We start from the raw sequence: 20,560 nt of genomic DNA, 5'->3' as shown, positions 1-20,560 counted from the left end.
ATGGTTTTGACATATGAGCAACATTTGCTGACTTGTTGTGGTCCACAATCACCCAGCTTAGACCTACACAAGGAAAGCCTATAAATAATGAAGGAAAGCACCAAATGTATTGCTCTGGCAAATTCATTATATCACATTGTCCCTCAGTCTGTTACTATCAATTAAAGCAAACCTGCCTCTCTCTGACAGTGAATTCCACAGATGAATGCATCAGAGTGAAACAGGGAGTGTTTATTTTTATTATTGACGGAACCTCATAATTTCGAGGAGGTGGACACTAAGCAAGCCAGTATCTGTGAGGGTGGGGTTTTCTCTACCTTGCACGCCTCCCAGCCACTATCCACAGCAAAGGTTCTCTACACAGATTCTACATTTAAGAGGTGTCCTGTTTATTTATACAGTATTTAGCAGACGTTATATTTGAGAAATACAAAGTAGAATCCGACACAAGCCGTTTTTTTATGCTTTTATGACTTTCCTAAGAAAAAAGAATTCAAAGCCAGTGTTCTGGAGGCGGATCTCAGTATAACTTGACAACTATGTCACATCTACCTGTTGCAACACAGACAGGAAGTATTCTGGTAGCAGGAGAGGGCCATTAATTGGTATTTTAGAGTCACTCCCATGGGCTTAGTTTAGTAACACCCAAAAAAGAGAAAAACCGGCTTGGTTACTCGGATATGTGCCAGTTTTCTATGCTGTGCATGTGTCAGAGCAGTGTGTTCTTCCTCTAAACCAGAAAAGAAGGAAGACGAAAATAGAATTTTGACAAGACGAATCACAGCCTGGTACTTTTTTTTTTGTACTTGCAGAAAAATTGTGGAAACCAGCATAAGAAAAAAATGGTGGATTTGCCTGTAATGATACAGAACGAGGACAGTGCATCTATGTGATGTGATGGAGGGAGCTGTGGTTTTGGGCTTGTTGTAAATGCAGTAAGTACTTATATATTCAAATAAAAATTATGTTCAGACTACAGACTTCTTTGTGTATGATAATGCCATTGTATGAGTTTGATTTGTATGGATGATTTTATTATTACATTTTTTCTGAAAGTGTGCAGTGATTAGCTTAAAACATATCTTGATTACAGACCTTCAAATCGCTCACAGCCAAAAGTTGAAAAATACCTTAACTAACAATTTTTCTCCCAAAACCCCACATGAGTTAAGGGTTTCAATCATGTTTTCTGGAACCCAAAGACTCAAGCAGTCATAAATCGGCCATAAATCAGCCCCCCATTTTGATGTGAATATGCCATGGGTAGGGGGGCTGATGTTTAGCTCAATCTCACAGCGCCTCGCAGTGTTGCACATACATGTTTTGTGTTTTTGCAGCAACTAGCGGCAGAAAGATGAATTGCTGCACAGAGTGAGGGTCTGGGCCGGCGAGGCCCACGAGAGCTGGGGCCCACCGGGTTTTTTTCCTGGTGTCCCGCCAGCCCATATCCCTACCCTGCCCATGCATTGTTTAGCATGCTAGAGATACATTGACAATGTTTTTATACTATGGTGGGGAGGGGGGGGGACAACCCTATTCACAGTACTCTAAATGAGATATATCCCTCAATTACTTTGTCACTTATATTTCATCTCCATAGGTCATAAAGGACAGGATGACCATTTGTGCACATACTTGTATACTAAACCTGTCGATGTAAATCAGATTCTGCATACTAAAAATTAATTCCTGTGATTCAAATTTCTTGTCAGTGACAAGAAAGGAAAATACAGGCAATAGCAGACTAGGGTGTCCGGGGCCCCTACAGGTCTGGCACCTGGGGGCTCCCACCCCAGTCACAAGCACCACCCTCCCACACACACTGCATACCTGATTTACTCCTTGCAGACGCAATTATGTGGAGGGACGTGTCATGATGCAGTTCCCAATGGAAGAAAAGAAGTGGCAAGGGGGAACAGGGCCCACTGTGTTTTTTACCAGTTGTCCAGCAGCCCAACCTGACCCTGACTATAGGAGCATAACATGCATTAGAATTTTTTCCAGAAAAAGTGATACAACAATCCCAACAGAAAGTACATGAGAGAACTAAGGGTAGATGTATACCTCTTCATACTAACAGTGAATTGACAGGTAAAGTGATATGTAAGCATTGGTCCATTTTAAGAAATGCATACCCCTTTGTACAGGAAATTAGATTGCCGCCGCTTATTTCATATTGTAGTATCCAAACCATCAGAACCTTGGTCACTTCCTAATTTTGAAGGTCAAAACCAGGGGCGTGAATACCTTCTTGTAGGGCAAATCTAAGGGTATGTAGCCCTGCTTAGGTTGCACACAATGACCCTATGTGTTAAAGGGTAAGGAATAAATTCATCCCCAGAATGTGCAGATACGAGGTTATTATACCTGTACTTCCAAATTATCAGTTTATGTATTGACCTTCCTATGTGGGTGAGACCACACAGATGGTGAAATCCAATAGCACAAAGATCTGCCATTAATCTAGGTAATACTTTATTACCCGTATCTAAGTACACTTCTGAGAAAGGTTGCATTTATGATCAGTCCCATTTGGCCACCCTCACAGCCTACATGCTCCAGCTGCAACCCCCTATGCATAGCAGCGCACAGACAGCTTGTTTTTTTCCCTGTGTCCCTTCCGGTCCATTCCGACCCTGATTGAAGCTCAAAAGAAGTGAGGTATGGTGGATTAATAAACTTCAACTTTATCCTTAAACAAGGATTATGGCCTGTTTCTATTTCTGTAACTTTTTAAAGTACTTCTGTAACTTTCTGTACATTAATAAACATGAATAACAATTCTGATTAAGGAGAGATTTGCTATATTTATACAGTAACTGTGGCAAATGTTAGCAGTCTCTTCCTCTATATCCTTTTAAAGTTGGCATTTAAAATGTGAATTGTTATACTAAATATGGCTTGACAAAAGGCACACAGCTTGCCCAAAATTTCACAGTTTGTGATATGATTTGTACTTCAATACAGTATGTAGCACATCCGTAGGTGGGCTTGAGATAAGTGGTTAAGTAGTGTGACTGGCTTCCCAAAAAAAACTTTGATTTCTCAAAGTCCACCAATTGACTCCAAATAGGTTCTAGGAGGTCCCCCCATAGGCTAAAACAGAAATTCAGCAGATTTTAGATGGCGGATGGTAAAATTTTTAAAGAGACAGTACATGATAAATTTAGATTTTCAATTTTTTTTTTAAATTCAAATCGAATTTTGTCTATTCCCTATTCGAAATACACAAAAATAGCTTTTCGATTTTTTTGAATTCGAAAATTCACCTTGACTGTTGATAAATCTGCCCCTAAGTAGTAGTAAACTCAGATAAAGCACTGCGTATCTTGACACCGCTATATAAATAAATGATGATGATGATCATGCCCTGTCAACATCTTAGTATATCTTCCCCAGCAATAGGGATCCCATGTGGTATGTTGCTCCTTGGCACTTTCCCTGCTTCTGAGCTCACCCAGTTTTGTTCCTGTCTGACGGGACAAGGGTGCTAACCCTGCCTATTCTCCTTGTTGGAGCTAGAAAGTTGCTTACTAAATACACTGCCTCTAACTTTTGCTCCTGGAGTGACTTTTACACAAAATTATAGCACTAGATGAACTTTCCCTAACCAGTGCCTGTCACCTGCTCAGACCTAGTCCTGTACCCACCTCCCCGCAAGGTGGGATACAGGAAGAGAGCACTGAGCATCTCTGCTCTCCCTTTTACACTTTTAAACACTGCCACCTACCTGATGAACCAGATCATACCCAGAGCTCACTAAGGACCACTTCAGGTGTCCACAGTCCAAACTACAGGGGAACTGCCTGTGGAGCTGCCTAACTATCAGAGTCTAGTATGGTGAATGTATATATTATTCAGGGGACCGGACAGCATTTCATATAGTAGAACAGAGCACTGGGACACTTTTTGTATAATTGCACGAAAATTCTTCTTTCTGCATTGTCAAAAGTGAATTTTACCTACAAGGATTTACATATGGAGCAATTCAAAGGTATTTAAGATATTTTGTTGTCTGCAAGGGATACGACTTCTTGAGGTTGGCAAAGTGCCCCACCTGCTATTGCCCTTAAAGCTAGTAAAAGGCAATGTGGTAAGTTTAAAAACATGGAGATCCTAAGTTCAAGCAGCTGAATTCTTCTGGAAAGATGTCAGGAAGAGCTGTTTTCTTGTTATGTGACCATTGTTCTGTTAATAGCAGGGCTGGAACTAGGGGTAGGCAAAAGAGGCATATGCCTAGGATACTACAGAGGGCAGGACCGGACTGACAATCAGTGGATTCTGACAAATGCCAGAGGGGCTGCTGTAAAATGCCATAGACAATCATTGTTTAGTGGGCTGGTGGGGGACTGTTTGGGCCCTTTTGTGTAATAGAAATGCCAGACCTTGTTTTGAATCCAGTCCAGGCCTGAAGGTGTTGGGGGGGGGGGAGCACATAAGTCCTCTGCCAGTCTACCTCTAGTTTTGGTCCTTCAGTAAGTCTGGTGCACTAAATTCCCCTTGCCTGCTCACTGATGCACTCCTGTCTTGTGAAGGGATGGCTGGGTCAAGTGGATGCCATGGTGTTAGGTTGATAGATGACATAGGTTACAAGTTGGTTGAGGGTGATGGAGGGCAGGGGTGTGCCTTGGGTGCACCTTTTGACATAGCATTGGTTGATAGGTTGCTTGGGGGAAAGAGGGGTTGACAAAACTCCCATTTGCAATGCGACAGTAAAGAGAGGCTGAAGCTCAGTGCCAGGCCGGCTGGGAGCCCTAAGCAACCTGGCTGGTCACCTTGCCTCCAAACTCTCTGACTCACGCATGTGCTTACAGTCTCTCTCACTACAGGGGAACAGCATAGCACGAGCAAGGAGAGTGGAGACAGGGGACCGGACAAGAGGTAATTGGCAAAAGAGGCACGGCTACCTACCCCTATTTCCGGCCCCCCTGAAGCTTATAAGAGCATGTCATAAGGCTGAGAGAACTTGGGAAAGTAAGAAAAATGGCTTGCCTTGTGCTAAATGTAGATGAAAAAAAATCAATTTGAAAATTCTAGATACTATTTTGGGACATCATTTTGCAACTGTTTTGAAAATAAAAACATTTCCCTGACAACAGAATCTATATATATATATATCTACCTCTAGATGGTAGCAGAGAGAAGATTTTGAGCCTTTCAGGAAGTGTACCAGGTTCATAAAACAAACTTCAGGTAGTTACCAATGAGCTTACCGGAATTTTGCACTGCTTTTCTGTTCCATCCAACATTTTTGTATTGGCATTGTGCGTTTCTGAAAGGTTTGACCCAGCAAGGCACCCAGAGAGCACGTGACCAGCTAACCAGGAAGCCAGGCTGCACATATGGAGGAGTGTAGCCGGGGAAAACAGATGAGCTGAATAGCCTGGAATCTGCATTGCAATTATGTGCCTGCAGTTTATGCGTCTCTTGTGAGTAATAATAAGCAAGAAAGGAAGGGGTGGGGGTGATATGACCTCTCTTTATTCTATTTACTACACAATTGTATTATTTTTATCTTTTGAGGAATTGAGGAAAACAGCACTGAGACCCTACAGGGGCATTCATAGGCACAGATCTACAAGTGTTTTTGTGGACTATTATTCACCATTTACATTTGCACGAATCTTTATTTTACTGCCTACTTTTCCTTATAATGAACATGTGGTCATCATGGCCGCCACTGGGGGGGGGAACATTTTTTTGGAAGGGGGCTAAGTTGCATTGCAAAATTTAAACAAATTGCATAAGTTATGTATAAAGTTGTGCTAAATGTACACAATTTAAGTGATTATAAAAACTGCCCTGATTAGCCGAGGAACTTAACATAATTTAAATAGAAGCTTGTGCAACTTGCATATTCAGCAAAGATATTGCAAAGAAGCTTAAAGCGATACTGACATGTTCCTATAAAAATCATAGGAACGTCTCAGTATAAAGTAAATGCTGCACCCGTAATCGTTCCCCCGAAAAGCCCCCAGCCCCGCAAACTGTGTGCTGCTGACCCGCTCACACTACTAACAGCGGGTTGCTTCAGTCATGCTGGGCTGGGGGCAGACAGAGCCTCCCATAGGCTGAAGTCCTGTTTTCATTCATAATCAGCCTATGGAAGGATCGCGCTTCCACCAGCCCAGCATCACTGAAACGACTCAGAAGATCTTTTAGCAGTGTCCGAGGGTCGGTGAGTGCAGCTCTGCAGAGGGCTTTGACAGGAACGATTACTGGTGCAGCATTTACTTAATACTGACACATTCTTATGATTTTTATAGGAACGGGTCAATATCGCTTTAACAGGATCAGTAGAGGCAAACTCCACTGACTACCAATGAATTGAAAAACTTAAAGGGGTGGTTCACCTCTAAATTAACTTTTAGTATGTTATAGAATGGCCAGTTCTAAACAGCTTTTCAACTGGCTTTAATTTTTCATTTTTATAGTTTTTGAATTATTTGCCTTCTTCTGATTCTTTCCAGCTTTCAAATAGGGGTCACTGACCCCATCTAAAACAACTGCTCTGTAAGGCTACAAATGTTATTGCTACTTTTTATTACTCATTTTTCTATTTAGGCCTTCTCTTATTCATATTCCAGTCTCATATTCAAATGAGACAAATGAAACTGCAAACTGGAGAACTGCTAAATAAAAAGCTAAATAACACAAAAACCACAAATAATAAAATATGAAAATCAATTGCAAATTGTCTCAGAATATCAACCTCTACATCTTAAAGGGGTCGTTCACCTTCACGTTAACTTTTAGTATGTTATAGGCTGATTTGTATGTTTCTTCTTCTGACTCTTTCTAGCTTTTAAATGGGGATCACTGACCACATTTAAAAAACAAATGCTGTGTAAGGCTACAAATTGATTGTTTTTGCTACTTTGTATTACTCATCTTTCTATTCAGGCCTCTAGTATTCATATTCCAGTCCCTTGTTCAATTCAATGCATGGTTGCTAGGGTAATTTTGGACAGTAGCAACCAGATTGCTGAACCTACAAACTGGGGAGTTGCCAAATAAAAAGTTAAATAACTCAAAACCCTTTAAGGTAAATTACACTGACCCCCACTAAACTAAGACTAAATATTGGGCCCCCTAAACTTACACCATTTACATAACTTGTGCAAAAAAACTTATGTAACATGGGCATCAATCAATGACTGGTGGATTTGTATCATAGCAGCTGTGGTAGAAAAAAAATTACATCCAACAAGTTCAAGCCTTCTGTCCTATTAAAACCTACCTACCTGCTTGTTGATCATTTATGTAGCACACACAAGGGGTGTGGCCAAAAATGTTGGTACTATGTGTTCATGGGGGGGTATATAAATATCTAGGGCCCTAAAATCTCTTATGGCATCCCTGCATGCAGAAAAAGTAATAAGTTAATTTCAGTTACTTTAGTTTGGAGTAAGGATGCTGTTTGTATATCATTAGAAAACTGTATGGGTCAGTTATATTGCAGCAAAAAACATCTGACTGAATTAACCAAATGGGTTGGATCCCAATATTTTAGCAAGAAGACATGAAGGGGCGGTGGTTTAATGCAACTGTATACTATTGGCATGAACTGGAAGTTTAAAAATATATTTTAGCATGCTGGCATTTTATTCCTGTTCTTTTATAATGAATGGAGAACACTTAGGACAAAACAAGATTAAAAAAAAAAAATCACAGGTCTAACTTGTTTCTTGTGCTTTCAGGAATTCTTGAGCACATGGATGTTTGTGCATTATTAATCTACTTTTTACCAGCATGTTTGTGTGTGTGTGTGCGTGGAACAAGGATTTATCTGGCGGTTAAAGGAAAATTATACCACTTGAACAATGTAGATCTCTATAAAAAGATATTGAATAAAACAGCTCATGTGTAAAACTCTGCTTCGTATAAATAAACCATTTTCATAATATTATACTTTTTTTTAGTAGTATGTGCCATTGGGTAATTATAAATAGAAAATTGCCATTTTAAAAAATAAGGGCCACCCCCTGGGATCGTAGGATTCAGGGTGCACACAAACAAACCACATGAGCCAATTAACAGACAGAGTTCTGTCTTTTGCTTCCACACTTCTTCCTGTTACCGTTAGAGCTGTAGTATTTCTGGTCAGGTGATCTCTGAGGCAGCAAAAAGAGCATCACAAAATGGTGGTTCAAGGCAAAATATGTAAAAGGGCAATATTTACTATACATTATATACTATACTATACTATGGGGCAGATTCACTAAGGGTCGAATTTCGAAGTAAAAAATACTTCGAAATTCGACCCTCGAATTGAAATCCTTCGACTTCGAATATCGAAGTCGAAGGATTTAGCGCTAAACGTTCGTTCGATCGATCGAAGGATTTTTCGTTCGATCGAACGATTAAATCCTTCGAATCGAACGATTCGAACGATTTTAATCCAACGATCGAAGGAAAATCCTTCGATCAAAAAAAGGTTAGCAAACCTATGGGGACCTTCCCCATAGGCTAACATTGACTTCGGTAGGTTTTACCTGCCGAAGTAGGGGGTCGAAGTTTTTTTTAAAGGGAAAGTACTTCGACTATCGAATGGTCGAATAGTCGAACGATTTTTCGTTCGATTCGTTCGATTTCGTTCGTATTCGAACGAATTTAACCAATTCGATGGTCGAAGTACCAAAAAAATACTTCGAAATTCGAATTTTTTTCATTCGAATCCTTCACTCGAGCTTAGTGAATCGGCCCCTATGTGTATATTTACAATATATATACCAGTTTGTTAAAATTCTTTAATATGTCACTTAATTTGATATAAACTGTCGCTTAAGTATTCATTTTGGGGGTATAGTTTTCCTTTAAGATGAGTCAATACAGTATGCTTGCTATGAAATATCTGGCAAGATATTTTTTATTACTTGCAAAGGTGAATTAAAAAATATTGCGTATATAACATTTAATAGGGAATTACACACATTAAACATAATGGAGGAAAATGTTATTTCACTTTACAATACACATTATATTTCAAGTTATTTGTAACTTCTAATTCGTATAGAAAGTGGTAGCTTTCTGTCTGTTTGATCTGCTTATGCTCTCTGCATTTCTGATTTAACAAACAAAAAGTATTGTAGAAGTGATACCTATATTGGCTAACAATTAAAAAAAATACATTGCAAGCTTTCGGGGCACCAAGGCCCCTTCGTCAGGCAAAAGTTTTGTGCATTTCTGATTGAAACAAATGGTAGAACCCAGATGATTTACAGTCCTAGAGCAGTGGTTGTCAGACATTTTCAGGTCAAGCTTTCCTTTGGTCAGGGCCCACTAGGGTTGCCATCTGGCCAGTATTTTACCAGCCTGGCCGGTAAAAATTATGGTTGATTCCAATGTTATTAATAGGGAAAAAAGATGAATATTTTGGAAGGCCTGTATTTTTTTCTGGAAAAGGTGGCAACCCTAGGGCCCACTGTAGCTCATAGCAAGGTTACACATATATGATATCGGTCATAGGGTCACTATATGGTCTATATATATCAAGTTAGTATTCATTTAATAAACAAGGATCTCAAGTCTCTTTAACTACCGGTATATTGCTTTTCTGATCACTTTTGAGTTTGGTGATACTTATAATTAATGTACTTTCTCATGGAAAAATAGTGTTACCTTTCCAGTAGAATGTTATTGCTGCTTTATCGCTATAAAAAACTCATGACAACGCCTTATTCCTCTGTGTTGGTGACAATGTACACAAGGAACATATATGTTATCTTTTTTACCTTTTGCTTTTCTGCAGAATGATTTTAACATACAGAGGACTCAGCAGAAGAGTGGCGGCATGCTTGGTGAGTACAACAAATAAGGTTTAGTAACTTCAAATAATACAATGAATAAAACACAATGTAATTAATTTGTCTGTTTCAATTCCATTAATTCAAGTCATTATACAAATTTACTTCAGCAAGTGCTTTACCTAATTAAGAATTTTTGGGATGTGAATTGCCTAGAGAGAAAGGAGATCTATCTGGCTGAAACCAGTACTCAATAATTTATGAAAAATGTAATTACAATTGATAAATTTAGCATTGATATGCGGGCACTGATATGCACAAAGTCTTTCCTTGTTGAGTCCTTTTCCAGACCAAATATTAGAATATTTCTTTCCTATAAAAAGGTTCAATACACCAGAAGCCACCCCTTTAGACTTGAGGAAAAGAACTTTCATTTGAAGCAACATAGGTGGTTCTTTACAGTGATGTTGTGGAATGCACTGCCGGGTGATGTTGTGATGGCTGATTCTGTTAATGCTTTTAAGAGGGGCTTGGATGATTTCTTGGACAAGCATAATATCATAGGCTATTGTGATACTAAAATCTACAATTAGTATATAGATATTGGAACAGGTATGGGTCCCGTTATCTAGAATGCTCAGACCTGGGGCTTTTCAGGTAACGGATCTTTCCATAATTTGGATCTTCATACCTTAAAGGAGAATTCAAACCTTTAACAAAAAAAAACCCATACCCCCTACCCCACATCGACCCCCTCTCTCCTCCCCCCTGTCTAACTGCCCCCCCAGGGAAATGCCCCATACTTACCCCTCGGCTCAGATTCTGGCATCGGAGTCCCTCGCAGCCTTCTTCCGGTTCTTCGGAAAGCTGAGTGGGAGATCGGCATGTCGGTACATGTGCAGTTGAAGCAATTTGCTGCTCTGCAACAACTGCGCATGCGTTGAAACTCCTGAAAATTGCTGAAGCTCCAGATGAAGACCCAAAGATCCGGAAGATGGCAGCGTGGAACTCCGATGCCTGAATCTGCACCGAGGGGTAAGTATAAAGTATGGGGCATTTCCCGGGGGGCAGTTAGGCTGGGGGGTGGAGGGGGGACTATATGGGGTGGGGGGTGCGGGTTTTTTGTTAAAGGGCTGAATTCTTCTTTAAGTCTACTAGCAAATCATTTATACATTAAATAAACCCAATAGGGTGGCTATGGCTTGAATAAGTATTAATTACATTTTAGCTTGGATCAAGTAAAAGGTACTGTTTTATTATTACAGAGAAAAAGGAAATCATTTTTAAAAATTTGGATTATTTGGCTGAAATGGAGTCTTTTTGTAATTCAAAACATTCTGGATAACTGGTTTCCGGATAACGGATCCCATACCTGTATGTATAGTTTTTGTGAGTGTATGGAGGGGTCTGTGTGAGTGTTTGTATATATATGTGCAATTGTATGTGCAATGGGTTTCATTTGGAGGGGTTGAATTTGATTTTTTTTCAACCCAACTATGTAACTATGTAAAATAAAAAGATTTGTTTTTAAATTTATTTCAGTGTTATTGTGCCACTTCCTAATGTTTCAACTGACATCTTTTCAATGGTTTTGGCTTGATCAAGTTGCTCTTTTTTTGTACACATTATCTCCCCACACACACTTTTATTATTATTTTTTAACTAGTAATTAGGGATGCACCGAATCCACTTTTTTGGATTCGGCCGAACCCCAGAATCCTTCGCGAAAGATTCGGCCAGATACCGAACCGAATCTGAACCCTAATTTGCATATGCAAATTAGGGGTGGGAAGTGGAAAACATTTTTTTATTCCTTGTTTTCTGACAAAAAGACACACAATTTCCCTCCCCGCCCCTGATTTGCATACACAAATTAGGATTCGGTTCAGATTACTAGTAATGTTGAATAACATTCGGTTCGGATTACTAGTAATGTTGAATAAGCTCCTCATCACTATAGTCATCTAATAGAAGCTGCAGACAATCATAAATATCCCTGGCCCAGCAACCAAAAAGTTCACCTAATGTTTTTTTGGAGATGTTAATAGCCTTCCTGACATTCATTGTTTTTTTCAGGAGAAAAACCTGATGCGTATGAATTTTTTGGTTGGAGCCATTCATTTAAATATTAGACATTTAAATTTTTTCTTAAATAACCTCCCAGTCGTATTGTGAGTATATTCGAATAAAAAAAAAAAATTCACATGAATTCGAAATTCGACCTTTGATAAATGGCCCTCTATATGTTGGCTATGCTCGTGTACACAACATTCTTTTTTAATGTGTGGCATGATATGTTTTTTTGTGTGAATTGCCTAACGTTAAGCATGTTATTTATCAAGTAAGAAAATAAATTACAGCTAATTTTGCAATAGAAAGATTACTTTGATTCATAAAGTCTTTACAGAATATCTAATCATGGATGCCATTTCTTTGTTGCAGGGTGGTTCAAGAAGTTGGTAAAGAAAGATCAGCAAACACAAACCAGATCACCCAACCCTGTCACTTCTAAGGTTTCTTCCTCCTCTGAAAAACCCTCGGAAAGTCGCCGGAGTCATTTGGCATCAGCAAAAAGCTCCCCAACATTAAATCCTATTATTTCCTGGCCTGAAAACTGCATCCGATGGTCACGTCTTTATGATGCTTATATCTGCCATAGTGACAAAGACTCAAATTATGCTTTAAAGTTGCTTAGTTATTTGGAATCTCAGCCAGAGAATCTGCGTTGTTTCCTGCCAATGAGGGACATGTCATTAGGAAGCCCCATTCCATCTGAGATTTGCAGTGGTTTGAGAAACAGCCATTGCTGGATAATGCTGCTAACTCCAGAATTCCTGAGTGATGGCTGGTGTAAATTTCAGATGCACCAAGCTCTGGTAGAATCACCTCTTTCTGAAGGCCGATTTATTCCTGTTATGATAAACTTGGAAATGTCTCAGTATCCACCAGAGCTAAGGTTTATGCATGCCATCAGATCACGGTCCTGTGACGACAGCGTATTTTGTCAAATAAGGAATAGCATTTCAAGCTGTAAGTATATTATTGCTTATTAAATCAGATTCTAGTTACGAACAGCAATTAATCTTCATGTGCACGGAGAAAGAAAAAGATTTTTCAAATATACTACAGCTATGAGGTCTGTTATCTGGAAACCCATTATCCAGAAAACTCCAAATTATGGGAAGGACATAGATTTAATTTAAATCAATTATTTCACATTTTTAAAAATTATTTAAGGGTCGAATTGAAAATTTGAATTATCAAATTTTGTTTTGGTCAAAACTCTCAAATTCGAATTGTCAATTATTCAAACTCGATTCAAGATTTATCATATTTTGGCCCTTTAAGAACTTGAATTCAACTATTCGCCACCTTAAACCTGCCGAAATGCTGTAAAAGGCAATGGGAGATGACCAGGGATCATTTTGGTGATGTTTGCAGCCTTCCTGACATTAAAGTTTTTTTGGAGGAAAAAATGCGAATCAAGCTTTTCTTAAATCAATTAGAGTTTTTCTAATTCAAATCGAATTTGATTCGAGTTATCGGGTTGATTCAATTCGTCCGAGCTGAGAAAATAAAACTTGCATGAATTCGAAATTTGACCCTTGATCAGTGGCAGAACTACCAGGGGAACAGGGGGTGCAAGCAGACCAGGGCCCGCACCCCCTCAAGGCCCCCCGGCAGCCCGCTCGCCAGTGAAATCCGTAGTGTACGGAGGGGGCGGGGCCCGGCTGCACGTCAGGCACTAGGGCCCCCCCCTCTAGTTACGGCACTGCCCTTGATAAATGTGCCTCTAAATGTTGGTCCCAAGTTTTGCATTTTAGCATGCCCTTCATTACAGAACATTCGTATCTGTTGTGTTGTGGGTAACAAGGTGCATTGTGGTCACAAATATGCTTTGTCTGCTTCTTTGCTTTTTGATTCCAAAATTTATAAATTCCCATTGTATAAATTAGTGCTTATTCATTTTAAGTACATTTTTTTTCTCTCTATTTTGAAATAGATTTGATAGAAAACCTGCAGACTATCGACAGTAAAATGATGAGGCAGCCTGTGTCAAGCAGTAATATTCATGAAAACAGCGATGAAACACATAAGTCCGGCAGTAGCACACTGGAAAGAGGAGACAAGGCAGATGAATCCAGCAGTTATATCCAGAAAACAAGCTATGAGGCCCTAACACCTGCCAGTGGCATGGACAGAAGCCGCTCTGATGTACTGGACAGAAGCAGTAACATGCATGGAAAGAGCTATAAAGCACAGGAGTCCTGCAGTAATATGCAGAAAATAGGTCCTGAGACGGAAATCTCCAGCAGAGACATACATGAAAGAAGCGATAAGACACAGGAGGCCAGTAGACAAATGCAAGCAATATGTAGTGATGTACAGGAGGTAGGTAAAGGAATGAAGGAAAGGATTGGTGAGGTACAAGAGAACAGTGGAGACATGCAGGAAAGTTGTAAGTTACAGGAAACCAGCATGGACTTTGAAAGTATAAGCAACAAAACTCAAGATACATATTTTAACGTGCAAAAAAACTTTGATAACAAAGAAGGCAGTAGTTTAAAAACAGAACATTCCAGCCATAACATAAAGGTGATAAGTTGTGAGACCTCAGAGCACTGCAGTAACTTGAAGGAGATCAACAATAAGTCACAGGAGTGTGGATTTATAACCCATGATATGAAGAATGAGACTCCAGAGGCAGCCAAGAAAATGCATAAAATAAACTGTGATATTCAGGAATTCAGCAGAATGGGGCAAGGAAGAGGCTGCCAGATGCAGGACTCAACCAATATAAAGGAAGAAATGATCAACTATATACAAAACTCTAATGTTAACACACAGAATGTAGATAACTCCCCTTGCATAAACAGAACTGATATTTACACAAACCAAGAAGACACACAACTAACCAACAGTGACAGATATACACGTGAAGGTGCCCTTGCATTAAACCAAATGGCTGGCTCTTGCAGATGGACTTCTTCAGGGAGGGAAACATATTAGTACTGAGTATGAAGTTATGTACCTGGAATACTCTCTACAGATCTATAAATATACACAATCTTGTGTAGGTGACGACTTCTGCCGATATGATGCAGCCCTTGGTTTATTTAGGTTGCTGGTTTTTGTATTTTCTTCACACATTAATATAAAAAATAAGATCATTTCGCAGTTGAATAATTACCATTTTGGTCTCCATTTGATACAGTGAACAACAAAATCAGTGGTTATACAACTTGGGCAATTGGCACATGGGTATTATTGTCTGCTGATGCCATCAACTAGAAACAGCTGAGGTCAGCAGTGGACAAAATGCCCCTGTCCACTCTTATAGGCAGATTTATCAAAGGTCGAATTTCAAATTGATGTGAATATTTTTTATACTCTTAATAAATTCTAATTTACTCACAACTGGAACGGGAGGTTATTTATGAAAAAATTTGAATGTCTAAAATTCGATTGAATGGTAACAACCCGAAAAATTTGTTTTGTATTCGAATCAAACACAAATGAAACTTTTCCTCAGAAAAAATGCAAATGTCAGGAAGGCTATTTACATATGCAAATAGACAGTGGACCTCTGCCATTGACTTGTAAATTAATTTGGCAAGTTTTAGCTGGCGAATATTTGAATTAGAACTGTTTCCATGGTCGAGGTGCGATAATTCTCACATTCAAATTTGGGGATTAAAATTTGAATGTGTAAATTTTGACACCAAAAAAATTAGAAAATTCAATTTTACTATCCGACCCTTAATAAATCTGCCCCTTAGTGTTAATAAATGAAAAGGTCTATAGCTGATGCATGAGCAATAATGGATGCTGAAGCGAGCGATTTCCACCAGAAGACTTATTTTTAAAATAAATAAATATATATATTATACAGCCAATGTTTTTATATATATATATATATATATATATATATATATATATATATATATATATATATATATATATATTTATTAACAGGCAATTTTTATAAAGAAATACATCCAGTCACCAGCCAATCTACATGTATAAGTACATATGTTGGGGATAGTCCACATAACCCCATTATATTATTCAGCATTGAACTGGGGGGTATGGGGCCCAACAGAGTCACTGCCTGCAGGGCCCCCACAACCCCCAAGCAGGCCCGGACTGGCAATCTGTAGGTTCTGGCAAATGCCAGAGGGGCTGCTATAAGGCGCCATAGAAAGTCAGTATTTAGTGGGCTGGTGGGGGCTTTTTGGGCCTCTGTGTACCTGAAATGCCAAGGCCTATTTTTATTCTCAGTCCAGACCTGCCCCCAAGGCCTCCTGGCCCTGGTTCCCCATGGCCCCTACCCAAGCTCTAACCCCCTGCGGCCTCCCCACCTGTACCTTTTCTCTTCCAGGGCCAGATAGGGAGGTCAGGGGCAGCGGGAATAGTTCCATGCAGGGAGTTGGCCCAGTACGACCCTGATGTTATGCTTCCAAAGGACAAACACACTTCCATTTATAATCATATGTCACATTTGTACCATCCACTGTTCCTTTAAGCGACATGTATAGCATGTTGGAGCATTTATTGCTGAAGCAATGGATATGTAGATGCCATAAGTAGCAGTTAACAACAATGCGTATGCAGAAGTCAGGACACAAATACTGCATGACACTTGTAGACGGTGTTGATAATGTATCATACAATGCGCATGGCTCTCTGCGAAAGAAAAGGATTTTTCATACTCTGCACTGATACATAAAAGCAAGAATTCACTGTTATATACCCCAGTTTAACACTACAGTTTAAAAATGGTGCTAATGGTGTCTGCATATTGTTGGGATTTATTTTAGTATCTCAGAACATTGTAATGTTCTATTATAATATTTTCATACACTAATATTTTGGTACAGTCTTTTATTCCAGGAACACAGTCAACTAAGTCATCCAGCAAGGACCTATATGATGTAGTTTAGCTTTGGTTAGGACTATGTCTGGAAAATACTGCCTGCAGAGTTCATCCCACAATTGTTTCTGGAAAAAAACACCTTTTGTTGCTGAAGGGAAGTGCCGATTGTAGCGTTCTGATTACTGACATTTCAAGTATTTAGACAAGCTTTTCTTCCACAATTCAAATATTCCTGTTAAATTAATGAATGCTATCATCAATGTTATCTTTGTGTGACATTAATAAAGTATAAATGTGCTTAAACAAATTGATTAACTTAACTGGCTGTTTTTCTATTTCTTTTCCATTTAAACCCCCATAACCAAGACGGTAGCAACAGACAATTCAGTCAGATCCTATCTTACAGATCCTATCTGAAACCATGTTATACAAAACTGTAGAATATAAAGCCCATAATTGTTGGATTTTCACCAAAAGTACGAGTGCAAAATGAAAGGTTTTAGGGCAAAGACATGGTTACAAAACACCAGAAAATATCCTTTGTGACAATCTGGCTACACATAGTTGTTGGGGGAAATTCGCAATCGTAGGCAGGTCGGCATGGGATCAGAAGCATAAAGACAGGGACACCACGTTTTCAGTCCAAAACACAGGTTTATTCAGGCAATCTCTTCCCAACATAAAGATTATAGGAACACCGTTCATTAGCGTTTAAACAGCACACATTCATAGCTTTCCTTTCTCTTCGGGGTTCTTACCATTCAGGGTGGCTTCCACACTGAAATATTCAAGCTTCTCACCAAGCCCTTCAGACTTTGGAACATTTAGGCTAATCTCTTTTTGACTCTCCCTTTCAGGGATACCAATTCATCAGCCTCTGGCCTGGCTCACCTTCTGGCACCAATCACACCCCCCTCCAACAAAGGAGGTGTCCAGGGTGCCTCACAACCCTCCTCCAACACAAGGAGGGATCTAAGGAGCACTGAGGTCTAATTCCACACCTCTATTATTTGCTACTCACCTTTAATCAGACAGCTACCTATATCTGGGCAACTGCAAAACACTCAAGTATGGAATGGTGGGCCCACTCTGCTCTTCTCCATTCACTCCAGGGACCCATCTATCTGACATTTTCCTAAGTCTGCAAAATAACAGCCTTACTTGCTGCAACAATATATATTCCCCCTGAGTTAACTGTAAACCATATTTAACACTGGTGAAAAAAATATATACATAATCATGCTTATTTCAAGCACATCTCTAACACCTTCCATAGACCATACTGGAAATTGTCTCTAATAAAACACTCCAAAATGCGTAATGGCTTAAAAATGCCTTTGAACGCAGAAGGAGAATGAAATAATGAAGGCCTTACTTTAGATAAAATGTAGTATCCCTAGACAGCCCACTTTCCCAAATTGCACCAATTTCCCCCTTCACCTTGCAAGTTCATAAAAAAAAGCACAGCAGGGTTCAGGGTACTATCTTATGCTCTGTGAGACACCAGCTGGAAAAGTTATAAATGGTGTCTATATTTCACCTAGGTTTCTTACCTATACATGGTGAGGGGCTCCAGGGAATAGATATAGGGAGAAAACCAGCTTATGGGTTTTCTCCGAGTTGTTTTGAATCTCTGGTCTGGGTCCTGGAGTCCGGAGGCTTTGTAGAGCATTGGGTGGGATGAAGCTTCCATTCCTAGGTCCATTACAGATTTTGTGCCAGGAGCATGTTCAGCTGACTGAATAGTAAAAGGAGTGTTACAATTCAGAACAGTGAGAAGGGGGAAGCACTGAGAGGAGAGATCAGGCTCCCTAAAACCAAGCCAGCCACACTCATTGAGAGAGGTACTGGGGCTTGTAAGGAGGCATTGAAAGTTCCTGACTGTTTGGATTTATGCCATGCTGAAGTAAGCTGTTTTCATTTTACACTTGAACTGTGTTATTTTGCTGAATAAATGAGCAGGCCCAGTCCTGTTTACAAACTCCACTTGCTGATCAATTCATGTTATGCAAGCACTGCAGCCACCAATTGAGCAAATCCCCACAGCTCTTAAAGTGATTGTTGATACCGAGCATACACAGTTGAAACCAATCAAAGGACAAATACAAGAGTCCTCTGCACTCAACCCATTATCAATATATTTAAGACAGAGACATTTTGTGCATACTGCTACTGAAAAATGCCTTACCCTTTAAACAAAACAGGGATTGTTTGTCCATATATTGCAATATATTTAAGCTGGCCAACTACGTCAAAGTCATCCCATATCTGGCCAGTCCTATGCTCAATTTTCATCTGTTTCATTAAGAATTATATTGCTTCATTATACATTTTACAAAGGGACTAAGTTTTACCTGCAACTTACTAGCTGCTTTTAAAGTGAAACTCCCAAACTTGGCAATGAGACTGTGACCACAAAATACATATAGACAAATACAAGAGTCATCTGCACTCAACCCATTATCAATATATTTAAGACAGAGACATTTTGTGCATACTGCATACTGCTACTGGTAAGGTATTTTTCAGTAGCAGTATGCACAAAGTGTCTCTGTCTTAAATAGTGAATCATCTTAAATAATGAATCCTCTGATTCATTAAGAATTCTATTGCTTCAATAGACATTTTACAAAGGGACTAAGTTTAACCTGCAACTTACTAGCTGCTTTCAAAGTAAAACTCCCAAACTTGGCTGCCCTTTTATTAGATACCAGTGGGATCACCTGACTATAGTTGGGAAGGGTGGGAGCTACAACATGGAGCTGGTCACTGCTCCTGTATAACTATAACAAACAAGGGAAAGTTGTGCTCACCACTAATTTTTAAAACCATTAGGCGGGGGTGCAATGAGGCTGTGACCACAAAATACATATAGTCAAATACAAGAGACCACAACTTTTCCTTGTTTATATATATATATTGCCTGAAAGTTCAGAGCCTAACATTACATACCACTCTCTAAGAGCTCTCCTTATTTGCTGCTTTTGTGTATTAATACAGCTGAAATGTGCTGCTATGTAGACATTTATTCCTCATCCCAGTATTTGTCTCCTTAAAGTAGTGATCCCCAACCAGCAGCTCGTGAGCAACATGCTGCTCCCCAACCCCTTGGATGTTGCTCCCAGTGGCCTCAAAGCAGGTGATTATTTTTGAATTCCAGGCTTTAAGGCAAGATTTGGTTGTATAAAAAACAGTTGTACTGCCAAACAGAGCTTCCTGTAGGCTGCCAGTCCACATAGGGCTACCAATAGCCAATTACAACCCTTATTTGGCACCACCCAGGAACATTTTTCATGCTTGTGTTGCTCCCCAACTCTTTTTACATCTGAATGTTGCTTACGAGTGAAAAAGGTTGGGGTCCCCCGACTTAGAGATACTAACATCAGAAAATAACCTTTTTTATTATCTATCATAACATAGTCTTTGAATACTATTTATAATTTTGCCATGAAAGTATTTGCCTGATGCTTTACATTACCTTTCTTACCTTTCTTTTCATTACCCTGTTCCTCTATGAGGGGGCTGCCATGTTTGTGCAGCAGGACTCCGTTAGCATTAGAAATTCTGACAAGTTAAGAAGGGACAGTCAGGTTGGCAAAACTGTCAGGTTTAGGAACTTCAAGTGACAATTACTTACAAAAGCCAAACTATCAGCGAAAAACGATCAACAAGACCTATAGGCAGCTTTTAATGTATATTTTGAAAAAAATTTTTTTGTAGTGTCCGTATCGCGCAACTGCTCAGTTGGAGAAGCATTTACTGCACCCGGCTGACATGCCTGTTTGTGTTTCTCTGCATTTTGAAGACAAACTGTAATGATAAAAATGTATGCACATGACCACTGAGACCCAATTTTTAAAGGCATGAGCATTAAAGGTTTGTCTGACTGAGCAGCCATTTGGGAGGAGAAGAACTGCGCTGAGGAATACATTGTCTG

The 20,560-nt window shown here is 39.5% G+C and overlaps 1 protein-coding gene across 4 annotated transcripts; it reads left to right on the top strand.

Annotated features, from left to right (window-relative positions):
* The first annotated feature begins 676 nt into the window (after positions 1-676).
* Positions 677-16,943, top strand: tirap.L (toll-interleukin 1 receptor (TIR) domain containing adaptor protein L homeolog). Of its 4 annotated transcripts, none has more exons than XM_041568513.1 (4): positions 677-935; positions 9,752-9,800; positions 12,189-12,776; positions 13,750-15,404. In XM_041568513.1, the coding sequence occupies exons 2-4, from the start codon at positions 9,794-9,796 to the stop codon at positions 14,754-14,756; spliced, it is 1,602 nt and encodes a 533-aa protein (XP_041424447.1). In that variant the 5' UTR covers positions 677-935; positions 9,752-9,793; the 3' UTR covers positions 14,757-15,404.
* The last annotated feature ends 3,617 nt before the right edge of the window (positions 16,944-20,560 follow it).

The sequence above is a fragment of the Xenopus laevis genome, chromosome 7L, assembly GCF_017654675.1.
Source record: "Xenopus laevis strain J_2021 chromosome 7L, Xenopus_laevis_v10.1, whole genome shotgun sequence".
Taxonomy (NCBI): domain Eukaryota; kingdom Metazoa; phylum Chordata; class Amphibia; order Anura; family Pipidae; genus Xenopus; species Xenopus laevis.
Note: the sequence above shows the minus strand (reverse complement) of the source record. Positions and strands in the feature narration are given on the sequence as shown.

Bases quoted from the DNA above. Each gene is read 5' to 3' on its own strand.
- tirap.L (XM_041568514.1), top strand. The intron at 12,777-13,749 runs GTAAGTATATTA...ATTTTGAAATAG, and splicing joins AAGGAATAGCATTTCAAGCT to ATTTGATAGAAAACCTGCAG.